Source organism: Perca flavescens, chromosome 8 (assembly GCF_004354835.1).
Source record: "Perca flavescens isolate YP-PL-M2 chromosome 8, PFLA_1.0, whole genome shotgun sequence".
NCBI lineage: Eukaryota > Metazoa > Chordata > Actinopteri > Perciformes > Percidae > Perca > Perca flavescens.
In genome coordinates this window covers 7,782,771-7,795,847 of record NC_041338.1, presented here as the reverse complement: position 1 = coordinate 7,795,847, position 13,077 = coordinate 7,782,771, and the positions used below count along the sequence as shown (strand labels likewise).

Sequence of the window (13,077 nt, the reverse complement as noted above, 5' to 3'; positions counted from 1 at the left end):
TGTGTTGTTCTTGCATAAAGATTTAATATTTTTACACATAACCTAAATGAAACAATGACCACATATAGTGACTTATAATCAGCTTGTAATTTCATTACTTCACTTAAAGTACCCAGACGACTCCTTAGAATAATCAAAACATAATGCATTATAACAGTGATTACTGTATAAGTATTACAACTATGATAATTATAATACACTTTTATCCATGCAAAAAATAATGTCAGTGAGTGACCAGCAATTGTAAGTTTTATGACTTAATTTTATAAGTCATTATAAAATGCATCAATAATATTGTATTGTGATAAAGGTATTGCGAAATATTGTGTTGTGTTTACCAAAATCATGATCTTCCCCTGACCTTAACCAAAGTGCTTTTTTCCAAACCTAATCACACAAGGGACATGATGTGAGCCCGTGTATCCTGCATCAAGTTATCCATCATGATATTAGTATTACCAAAACGTAATTTCTAGAAGACAGGGTTCTTCCTGGCTCCGGCACAGGAAGGTGAAACTCTGATTGCTTGTTTTTCCAACCAGGAAACAGCCATCAATAAGCATGACACTAGAACTATTTGAGTCATTGAGTAATGTGAAGATTTGGATGGTGATTGAAAGGTGTGGAACAACACCAAGAAAGGGTGAAGAAGCTTTGAGTTGAATGAAGGAAGACAGATTGAAAAATTCAAAGCCTGTGCTCTTCTGTTTTCATGACACTTAACTGCTCCTCAAAGTCCTCTCAGGCCTCTGATTCACATTTGTTTGCTGCTGCTTAAAAGATGAGAAAGGCTCAGCCTGATCAAACAGTGGTGCTCACATCCCAGAAACGATCTAGGTCTCTGCAGTGTGTACATTAAAACTTAGTTTCCTGTCATTTCAATCCTCTATAAATAGTGGTACAACGCCAAAACAATTGAATGATTGCTAATAATTATTTCAAAATACATCAACCAAATGCACATCTGTCTGGATGTAATTTCTCATCCTCAAGTCTGACTCAACAAACAGCTTTGGGCTTTGGTGAGATGCTGTAAATAACTATGTACAAAGTAAATTACTTGTGAGACTAGGTTCTCAGGGGTGTGTGTTTGTGCATGCATGAAGTGTGCACTTTAGTGCCTGACTTTGAAATCCTGCGAGAAGCTTCGACGGGAGTTTCTCTTTTTTATGAAGACGTGAGCAAGAAGTGGTTTCCTGAATGACCCCCAATCATTCGGTTTCACCTGATGTGCGTGGTACATATTTTTTCTCTGCAACATGACTGAACGTAGACTGTATTTGGATACATTATGACTGAGATGACTTAAATTGACAAATGAGCTGTCATGTTGTAGACACCTCAAATCAGAAATGATAATACCAAACATTATGAAGTAAAAAAAAAACACTTTAAAATATAGGTGTATGCAACCTGCCATTAAAATGCATTTCCAGTAAAAAATAGTCTGATTCCCTTTTCTCCAACCAAAGCAAAGATTGTCCTGCTGTTCCTAACCTAATCATTGCATGTACTTGGAACTGATTGTAAGCACCTCAACTTGCTTGTTCCCCGCATAAGTGTCTTGACAATCCATGCTGACAACTGAAAAGACGCTGCCTGAGCAGCTAGAAACCTGACAAATGTGTAGTTATTGTTTCTGGTTAGATCCTTTTCCAAACGATGATTTGGGTTTTTGTAGTTCGTGCATGTAGAGTATACAGGCACTGCATTTACTGTACATTTTAATGTTGAAGCTTTAATAAATATTTCTATATTTACAATGGATCCAATGACTATGTGTAATGTGAAAGGGTCACTCATAGTGACAAACTCACAATTAGTACCTGACTCTGCGATTCCCCCTAGCTCTACACTCATTCTTTCATCTCACTGTTTAGATTTTCCAGCCTACAACTTTACTGTTTTGTTTGACACTCACAGCTCTCATCTGTGTTGTTTTTGGTTTTCTTTTTTACTATCTGCCCAGCTCCAAAGACAATGTTAACGACCAGCTGGTAAACATAGTAGAGCTTTTATAAGAAACAGATAGTTCCTTAGGAGTTGGTGGAGACCAAAACAGAGTTAAAAGGAGAGTGAATATTGGACTAACATTGGACAGAAACATAACTTTAAACAAATACTAATGTTGCTCTATGTTTGCTGGACGCAGTGTTAATTTGTAAAGTGGGAGGTCCCGCAGCACAGAGGGGGGGTGGATCCGGCAACTCAAAATGGGGGTTGGAGGTAACGGAACGAAAAAAAACAATTACACTGCCTATGTAGCTTCTCTGACTAAAAAATCCTAAACAACGCTGGGCAATGTTTATTTTTATTTCAGAACATGCAATGCATTGGTGGAAATGTAAAAAAACACAGCAATTATCGATCGGACTATTAAATTAACCAAAAAACCCACCGTGGTCTCCACATTCTTGATCGGCAGAAACGGTTTTTGCTTGTTTGGGATCAGACTGGCCAGCGTATTTGAAAAAGTTAAGCAAACTTTGTTGTCTTTTTGACATTTTTCCCCTGAGTGAAATAAGGCTAACAGCAATCTCAACCAGCACAAGCGCTTGTGTCACTTGAAATGTAGTGCCTCCCCTCCCTCCATCCCTCTCCCCCCCTCCGTCTTACCCTGAAAATTCACCTCAAAACTGCAAAAATGCAAACACAAGATTTTTGGGGGGAAATTCAATGGGGAATAAAGACTAACAAGACAGATAACAACATTGAACACTACACAAACAGTATTTTATTTTTTCATTTAGGCGATTCATTTTTCATAGTGACACAGGAGTTACCGGATCCAATAAAAAAGTCGGAGGTGCCGATACATGTTCTGGCGTGTTCTGGCTCAAATTAAGCCCTGGCTGGATGTGTGGCTGTATGTCAACATTCCCCATCAGAACTTGAGGTGATAATATGTCAGTGTTGTATTCACAGCTTGTTCCACTGCTGCCAAGTGGCCAAAATAATCAATTAATGCTGCTTTAATGTGGCCAAAAGAGTCATTGGTGTGTCTGGAGACACACATCACAATTGTAGAGTTTTTATTGTTATTAATGATTATTGTTATGATCACGGCATCGACTGATCAAGCTGAGAAGTAAGAATAATCATTAAAGGCCCCGACCACCGATACAGGTGTTTTCAGTTTGGCTGACTGGGCCTCTTCCTAGGACTGTGTGGGTGTGGTTAGACTGACAGAGTGACATCTTCCTGAGTTGCCTGTTAGTGCTGTTGCACCTGTTAGGGTGGGACAAATGACAGCTGTAGAATTTTTATTGGTAGAAAGAATTTGTGCCATAATAAGTTCCCATCAAAGCTCCGGCCCACCTTCAACCTGAGCAGAGTCCAATCAGCCAGAATATCTGAAAACACCTGTGTGGGTGTTCAGAGGTTTTAAAGGAACACGCCGACGGAGTTTAGCTTATTCACTGTAACCCCCAGAGTAAGACAAGTCGATACATACCCTTCTCGTGTCCGTGCGTGTTGTAACGCTGTCTGACGGCTCCACCGGTAGCTTAGCCTAGCACAGAACCTGCAGGTAACTGGTTCCAACTAGCCTACTGCTCCGAATAAGTGACAAAATAACGCCAACATGTTCCTATTTACATGTTTTGATTTGATAGTTGTTTTTTGTACACGCTGTGATTCTACAAATCGCAACATGTAAATAGGCACATTTTGTCACGTCGGAGCAGTAGGATTGTTAAAACCATTCACCTGCATGTTCTGTACTGGCCTGATGCCGCTGGAGCCATCAGACAGCCTTACAACACACATGGAGATGAGAAGGGTATGTATTGATTTGTCTAACTCTGGGGGTTACGGTGAATAAGCTAAATTCCCAATAAGTCAGCGTGTTCCTTTAACGTTTTTCGCATTGATCAAAGAAACAACTTGTAGCTGCGTTGATCTCCTGCACGACTATGTTTAAGGAATGTAGCTAGTTAGTAGGAAGATGACGTTCCCGTTCTTAATACTGCTTTCTAAATTGTGATGGGTTGACTGTTTCTTCAAACAGCCGCCAGTGAGCATGAGACCAGACCTATTTGAATCACTTAAAAAATCGGTGTCGCGATGATTGCAGACCGTCCTCACCCAGAAACCGGCCGTATAGGTCGATTGTGTAAGCAGCTTATAACAACCCCTATTTACGCTTGTTGTTAGGCAGCGACCTTTAGTGGCCATAGTAATTATTATGGGAGGAAATAAGGTAACAAAGTATATGGGCCCTATCTTGCACTCAGCGCAATTGACTTTGTACACCGACGCATGTATCGTTCCTATTTTGCACTGAACGCACAGCGGACTTTTCCCTCCACAGATGCACGTCGGTAAATTAGGCAATGTATTTGCGTTCAGTGAAAAGAGGAGGCATGTTCAGGCGCAAACGTTCCCTGGTGCTATTTTGCAGACAATTCCGCCACAGACCAGGAAAAACCTGGTCTAAAGTCAGTGGCGCTAGTCTAAAGTCAGTGGCGCGTTATTCAGATGCTATTTTAGGGGCGCATGCTTGGCCATAATGTAGCGTGTGCGCAACGTGCATACACTTTGCTTCTCTCATCTACATGGACGCAGCAGTTCCCATTTTTGCAAACCATACATAATTACAAGAAAATAAATTACTGAAAATGCCCTTCAGGTGTTTGGATAGGTCAGGAGGCACTTTACAGTACAGTCCTCAAAATGTCGCAGCATTCTTTGTGGCTTGTTGTGTTTTCCATGATTCATGGATGTGTTGATGACATAAATGAGGAAATATTAGAGGACTTAAGAAGACGTGATGTTGATCTACGGCGGGATTGGACACTCCGGCGGGATCTGGTCCGTGAGTGGCAATGCGCTCCTGTTGGAGTGGGTGGACGGAGATGGAGTTGGGGGAGGAGGAAGGGGCACAATAGGACCAGGTGGTGCGTTTGGAGGCCCACGCTCCATGGCTGCAGCAATCCTCTCCAGACTTGAGGAGATGCGCCCGAGAGGCCGCAGCAACATCGCCACCCGGCCAATTCTGGCATTTATTACTTTGCCGCATCCCAGACAGCTCCCGCTGGCGTGCACCAGACAAATCCGCCATCATAATAGCAATCCGCCATGGAACATGCGCGCCTGCTCTTAAAGGGAATGTGAGATGACGCTCTGATTGGTTTATTGCACGTTATGCCCAAACCACACCTAGCTACTTCAGACCAACCCATTTTAGAGTCGTTTATCCCGCCGGTATAATAGCAACAGTGCCCGAGATCCGCCCACAAAGCTACTTGCGTTTCACGTTTGATACTTGCGTTTCAGATCATTAAAATAGGGTCCTAAGAGTGACAAAGTATAAGAGTGACAAACTCCACGTAAGGAGCAAGGTTGGGTTGGTGGATGGGTCACTCATACACAGGACTTTTACCCAGGAGACTGGTGTTGATGTCCCATGTAAAACCAAAAGTCAACAGTCACTTTTCTACATTGACCAACTTTGTTACGGACCTAAGTCTGTGACGTAGTTACGGCCGTAAATTCCTTTCAAGCCAATCCCTGATCCTTTCTTTTCCTTACCCTAACCAATCATTTTTGTTGCCTGAACTAGTTCCATTTCAAAAACTACTTGGGCTCCCGGATAGCTCAGTTGGTAGAGCAGGTACCCATATATAGAGAATTACTCCTCAGCGTGGGCCAGGGTTCGACTCCAAGCTTCAGCCCTTTGCTGCATGTCATTCCTCTCTCCCCTTTCATATCTTCACCTGTCTGGTCAAAAATAAAAGTTGGAAATGCCTATAAAAAATTAAATAAATATTATGTTAAAAATATCACGTGATTAAATCTGCCACCTTGGTCACGTGTTATGGTGAGGTGTTAAAAACTGCTCACCGTGCCGTCGTTTCACAACATTAACAGAACAAAACAGTCATATATGTGGTTTTGGGAGTCATTGGCAATCGACCTAGTGTGTTGTTTAGGTATGAGGCAGTGTTGGTGATTCAGAGGTCCGGAAACTATTCTGACAGGGCATCGGGGGGTTCCGAACATTGTGACCATTATCATAGTCTACCTTGTTCTCTGTATTTACTCAGTATGCTCCTTCTGTGAGTTCAGACTAAAATATAAGTGTATTTTTGTGGAAATAGTCCTTTTGTGTGAGTTGTCAAGGTGTCAGTAAACTAAAGGTGTGTTAAGGTGATTGGGTCTTGGCTGCACTCAAACATGATTTTGTGTGTTGTTGATCTGAATAGAATCTGATCACTGAGGATAAACAGATACATTTCTCCTCTGTTGTATTTCCATTTCCAAGCCTTGACATGTCTCATCTTTGATGTGAGCAATCGATCAGCAGCGGACTTTATACCCTGAATGAGTGAGAGGGGAAAGGACTGAAAATGGGTCTACAGCGGTCTGTAGCTCTGTGTGTATGATGGATAATACTCGGTCTCTCAGTCCATCATTGAAACAAAAAGCTGCATAGACAGCAGTATTATCAAAGAGTAACAGATATACATTGTTAACTGTTGCATTGTTATTTCTGCTCAGATTTATTTTCCCATTTCATATTACACAGTGAGTTCAACTTTTAATTCATCTTTTCTCTGTGTGTGTGTGTGTGTGTGTGTGTGTGTGTGTGTGTGTGTGTGTGTGTGTGTGTGTGTGTGTGTTTTTTGTGTGTGTTCTCCAGTGCAGAGCCCGTGCCCTGTTGCTGCCTCGTCAGCCAGAAGGTGTCACTCCATCTATAAGGGTTTCGCTCAGTGTCTGATGGCTCTGGGCGACAGTCTCACGGATAGCGCCCGAAAGAATGAAGACACACATGAGATACACTCCATCTGCAGGTAGGTGTAAACACACACATACAGTACCACGCACAGGCACGCACACACACTCTCTCACACACACACACACACACACACACACACACACACACACACACACACACCACACACACACACAACGCAAACACTTCCTATAAAAATCCCATAGCACTGAGCCCTGATAGTATAGTATTTAAATATGCATTTCTGAACCCCACGGGGCAGTTAGATCAGTATCAGTGAGAATCCAGTTACTTTAGGAGAGATAGTTTAGAAAACAAAGACAGGATCTCTATGGGGAAGGTGCTACACATTTTTGAGCTGGAACTGCGTATGCAAGGCTTTTGGAAAGAATAGTTAAGACAAGCATTTTACAATTCCACAAAGTCAGTATGCCATCTGATATCAATAGGGCACGGCAGTTACATCCGTATGATACCACAGATCAAAGTCTTTGTTCTCTAATCCCTCACTGGGCGTATTCCTGACTTGTTCACATACAGGTATGAGAATCATATTTCCTAAATAGCTGTGTTTGAACATAAATGATAAATGATGACAATTTTACCATAGACACAAATTGAAACATTGCATGCACGTTGCATGGCTATTGTAACAGAGAATCAAGGGCTTTAGAATGTGCTAGTAGTGTGTATAACCTGTGTGCAATTTAAAGATGTTACATTTACACATGCTTTAAAATAGACTCTTCAGTGTTATTGCCTACATGAATGAGAACTCTACTGAGACCATTAGCTGCCTGTACGATACATTTGACTGGCAGCAGAGGAATATGCAGGCTTTCTTTAGAAAGAGGTACTCCAGCAATTTAGCATGGACAATCCATAAAGTAGAGAGACATAATTATAAAAAGAGGTCAAAATGAATGCATTAGTCAGAGATGTACTTCATAAGCAGGCTTTCTGTTTACAAGACAAGTTACAAGTACAAGTTAGTGGCACTGGAAAGGATGGAATAGGGCAGGTCTTCTTTAAGTCCAGACCAAATGGCAAATCAAACCGGACCCAGACCCAGTGTTATATACCTTATGAAGTGTAACGTTTTATTTTTCTAAATAATTTTTTATTGATCAATAAATTGATAGTGACTGTAGTTCCACGATCCATGATCCATACAGATCTCCCCTGGTTTGACACTTAATAGAAGATTAATTGCAAAGTTTACCATCATAGTGTGAAATACAGTTTTACGGCTGTGAGGGCAATGCCAATAAAGCTGTCGCAAGTGTTTTTACATTTTTCAAAACTCCACGCAGACATTCGCTGCAATATGATAAAATGGCAAGCCAAAAAGTGGCTGCAGTGTGGTTACGCTTCTCCGAGAAAACATGGGTCTCTATTCCCTGGTGACAGACTGACAGGCTGGAGGATGTAGGGATAGTTTTGGGAGAGGGAGGTAGGGAGGGGTTTTAATTTGTGTGTTGTGTAAAATGTTCTAAATATGTGAATAGGATAAATAGGTTTGTACTTATTTTACTAAATAAACTGAACTGAAATAAAAACAAAATTGTTATTACAGAGAGATGGTAGGCTACCGGAAAAATTTGCCTACCGCTGAGTACGGGTATCTGTACAAATGATGACCAGGAAAACCAAGTACTCCACTTGAATGTATGTTGCTTAAAAGTTAGGGTGAGGCTATTTGCGCCCCTGGTACAATTAGCAGTGTATGCTATTTGTACCCTGGTGCTATTAGAAGTGCTATTCGTACCCTGGTGCAATTAGAAATGAATGCTATTCGTACCCCGCCGGTGCACACAGCAATGTGTTCTATTAATACCCCATCTGGTACAAATATCAATGTATGCTATTTGCACCCCTGTGCATTTACAGTACCTTGGTATATATTTACACACAGTTATCCATACTACTCATGTATTACACCTTTTTGGAATATTATCGCCCTGACATTCTTACCCTAACCATAACCAATCCCACTCCTCTTGCCTAAACCTAACCAACCCAACCAGAGCAGGCATATTCATGAGGTTTCCCCTACCACCCTGCAAAAAAATTTCCACATTCGCATGCAAATTATCCAATCCAAAATGAAAAAAACAAAATCACCTCACCTGGGACTCAAACTCCCAACTCCCAAACCTAAGCTCAGTGTTCTAACCACTCATCTAGCAGTTCTTATAGTAAGTTGTACAACTGTTTACCACTTGGTGTCTTCAAGCCTTGTTTGCTAGGTAACCATACTGTATACAAAAAATAGGTACTATGGTACTAACTAACAAACTAACGGTTGTATGATTTCACTGAAGACAGAAAGCGCAACTGTAGTATCCATTTTCCGCTAGAAATTCAATTGTTGTAAACTTCAGAGACAAAACTTTCCTAATATGCCAGTTTCTGCGGTCATGGAAGATGAACGTCCGCCATGATTTCGGTGCACGCGAGCAACGTTTTTTTGTTGTTATGTCACAGGGTGTGAATAGCTCAGCTGTGTGGCCGAGGCTATTCCTACCGGGGGTGCAAATAGACACTCCGTAAAAGTTACAATTGCGTTGATTAAATGTTATGTCATTGCCAATCGTTCAGGTGCGTAATACGTTTGAGAACCCCTGGTGTAAAGGTTTGAAATCTTGAGATATGCAATGGCTTACGCTAATAACTGTCTAACATTGTTCCAACCAGCTAATCCCTTTTGCGATGTCCATTGCAACCCAGCAACACAGTCCAATAAATCCACGTTGGAAACGTTGTTGAAATAAAAGATGAAATCTTTATTCCTTGGTTTCCGATTTATAAGAGGAAATGTGAGCTCACTTATACACTTATTGTAGTTGCTAATGAAACAAAAAGAAATTCTTAATAGAAATAGCTAGAAGTTAGCAGCTAACAGGTAAGAAAACCGTTCGCTTCCACAGCTGTCAAGATCTGAATCACAAAATGAGAATCAACGTAATGTAGCCGGATTTGGCCAGTTCTTAAAGAGACAGTACATTATTTTACCAAGATGTACAATATCCTATAAAAACATGAATTCTAGTATGGTTTTAACCCTTTTATGTATTATTTAACATTTTAACCATTACCTGAACTTCTAAATGAAATTACTTACTTTTTTAACATTAATTCTTATTCACATTGCTATGAATTGTACTTTGGCCTCTACACCTGGGATGGCGATAGGGAAAGGATAGGGAATTCTACACAGTGCACCGCTTACTCTAAAAAGAGATGTGTTCTGTTCTGAGATCTTTGTCATCAACAGTGTGGTGTTGAAGATTCTGGTGCATCAAACTGACATCAAGGCTAATGATATTTCTTTCATTTCTTCCTCCTTTGTTGCTAACTAAATTTCCGTTTGCCAATGAGAATCACATCACAGGATTGTTATAAAGTCCCTGATAAATAAATGATTTTACTTACTGGGATTATATGAGAGGGATATTGAGCCTTTCACTTACACAAACATAGTGATTACATTGTATGCAGCATGACTTTTGCCAAGGCTAGATTGCCACAACTCTGCCAGGAGTCAGTTGAAGTTGAAGGAGAAGTGTTTATCTTGTTTGGTGTATCATTTATTTTATACAAAGGTATCACACCTAATTTGTTTCTCTATCTCCATGGCATCGTCTCACTCGCTCTACCACATACTGCCCATGCATACACAAATACCGGCTCTGCTATTCTCTTAAAGACATACGCTAGAACAACACAGACACACCAAGCAAAAGTATTGTATCTTCACAATGGCGTAGGCCACTATGTAGTAGTCTACGGACACCAAAAGGCCAGAATTATGGTTGTACATAAGCTCCTTTAGTGCTCCTTGCTGTTGTAACAACAGTCGGGACATAACGATTGGTCGTTGGACAACGACTTCACAAAAGGTAAATAGTGGGGTTTCCCTACCATTCAGTTTCCCTACCATTCATTTAGAACGGAGTAAGTCTCTGTGATAAGACACAAAACTTCTTCAAGAATCTTAACCAAGACCAGTTGCCTTTGAATTTAACTTTCCTTTGATACTACGACCTGAATGACTAAGAAACAGACATCTGTGCAGGAGAGAAAGAGATGTTTAAAAGTCTCTGTGGGTTCAGCTCTCAGTACTTTTGTAGCTTCTAACTGAATGTCTGTGGTTTGAAGTTTAGTTTTAGTTTACATAAGATTTATTTTATTTTTATTTTTTTTAATTAGGACAATGCACATTAATCAACATTCCTGTAAATGCGCCAGTGTTAGCCAGTTGGCTAATTTTCAACTGTAGTCCTAGTTGCATGCATGTTTTTATGATGGGAAGAAACCGGAGCACCCGGAGGAAACCCAACATTTTATGTTTGCTTTTAGGAATCGTGTTAAGTTACTGCTGATGAAGAACAAAATTTTCTTATTTTGCTGCTTCATAATAAAAGATTTGAAGTAACAAAATGGGCTCTATTTCTCAAAAGTGGAAACGGTGTCTGTGACATTTGAAAGCCAGTGTTAGGCTAGGACGCACTGCCAACATCTATGGTTGCTATAGACTGGAGCATGTCATAGCCCTGTATAGCATACAGACTTTGATTCAATGCCATTTCCCCCTTTTTCAACAATTCCACATAGTGTTGGTAATGTACCTTGTAAACAATTTTAAAATGTCTGTCTCTTAACAACATTTGGGAGGGCCCATCGAGCTGTTAAATTTGTATTCTACTCGGAAAGTAGAAGCTAGAAAGCTAGGCGGTCTACTTAGTCTAGTGTGCTTAAATAAGCACTGATTTGCAATGTTGTGACCTTAAGTCATCCTCACTCAAGTCCCAAGTAAGTCTCAAGTCATTTGGTCCAAATCTCAAGCAAGTCTTGAGTTATTTTTTGGGGGCAAGTCAAGTCACAGGTTATGTCAAGTCAAGTCCTTAGTTAGCAAGTCAAGTCCCAAATCAAGTCACCTTTTTTTACACCCAAGATCAGCAAGAGAGCACTCTTACCTGTAGTATCCGGTCTTTAGAAACATGTGGACCAGCCAATTCAGGTTTGATATTTGCATGTCGGGCTAAAATTTGTTAGCAAGCTAACATTAGTTGTGAGTGAACAGACTGTATCAGGCTAATGATAGCTAACATCACACGTTACACCGATCAGAATGAGTCTTCAAATGACAAAGTCTGAGGTTGTAATCTGGCTGTTAGTTAGTTACTGTTAAAGTTATTGTTGAGCGTTGTTGCATTCAGAAGTTCAATTATTTCCTTCTTGCATTTTTAAATTCAAAAGTGATTAATCGTGGCACAGACACAGCCATAGTGGTGGTCTGGTCTGACTAATGAGGCTTCATCAGGGGTCTTTAATGTTACGTGTTGCCGTAGCAAGGAGTTTGACTGACAGCCAGTCATCCAATCATGACAACCACATATCGGGGAGCTTTTTGTGTTGTCCAGTCATGATTCACATGCAGCTGCATAGCATTCTTGATAGTTAGACAACAGGGCTGTAATCAATCCAAGACCAGGATTAGTCGAGATCGAGTCAAGACTAAATCCAAAGAGGTTCGAGCCAAAGTCAGCCCTAAGGCACACCTGTGCAATAATCATGCTGTCTAATCAGCATCTTGATATGCCACACCTGTGAGGTGGATGGATTTTCCCGGCAAAGGAGAAGTGCTCACTAACAGAGATTTAGACAGATTTGTGAACAATATTTGAGAGAAATTGTTCTTTTGTGTACATAGAAAAAGATCTTTTGAGTTCAGCTCATAAAAAATGGGGGCAAAAACAAAAGTGTTGCGTTTACAATTTTGTTGAGTGTATAATCCATACTGCTGAACGATAACGTTCTGCAAACAGCGACGTCAAGCACGCACTGCACTCTCCAGCTGATAATACATACAGCAGATGTTGCAACATACGATTACAGGAATGTCTGTAGTAATATCCTACATATTTGTGAATTCAGGTACATTTTATGAACCAAAAAAGTCTCCCAGGCGGTGTCAGATCTGTGCAGAGGAGCGCGGAACAAAAACCCCGACAGTATGATAATCACATCTAAAACACAAGATTCACTCTCAGTGGTTTCTGTGACATGAGAAATACTTTTTAAAGTTCTGATGTTTAAAAATACAAAAAATACATAGCGCTAAAGGATTGTCATTCTGTATGTGTGCACATTTTCAGAATTTCAAGAAAAAGTCAAAAAATCAATTACAATTTTTGACACTTAGCTGAGGTGGAAAGGTTGCATTGAAAAAATGCGACAAAGTGAAATGGATACAGAGTTAGCGAATCATGAGTACGTGAAGCATGTGAACTGCGACACACAAGCTTCCACTCCACTGAAGAGATGAAAAGTTGTAG

The 13,077-nt window shown here is 40.5% G+C and overlaps 1 protein-coding gene across 1 annotated transcript in view; it reads left to right on the top strand.

The window, feature by feature from the left end:
* Positions 1–13,077, top strand: part of nrn1la (neuritin 1-like a) — a 104,518-nt gene that overhangs the window by 69,417 nt on the left and 22,024 nt on the right. Inside the window, exon 2 of the mRNA XM_028586371.1 lies at positions 6,644–6,794. Coding sequence (XP_028442172.1) covers positions 6,644–6,794 — 151 coding nt within the window. The remainder of the gene's footprint in view (positions 1–6,643; positions 6,795–13,077) is intronic.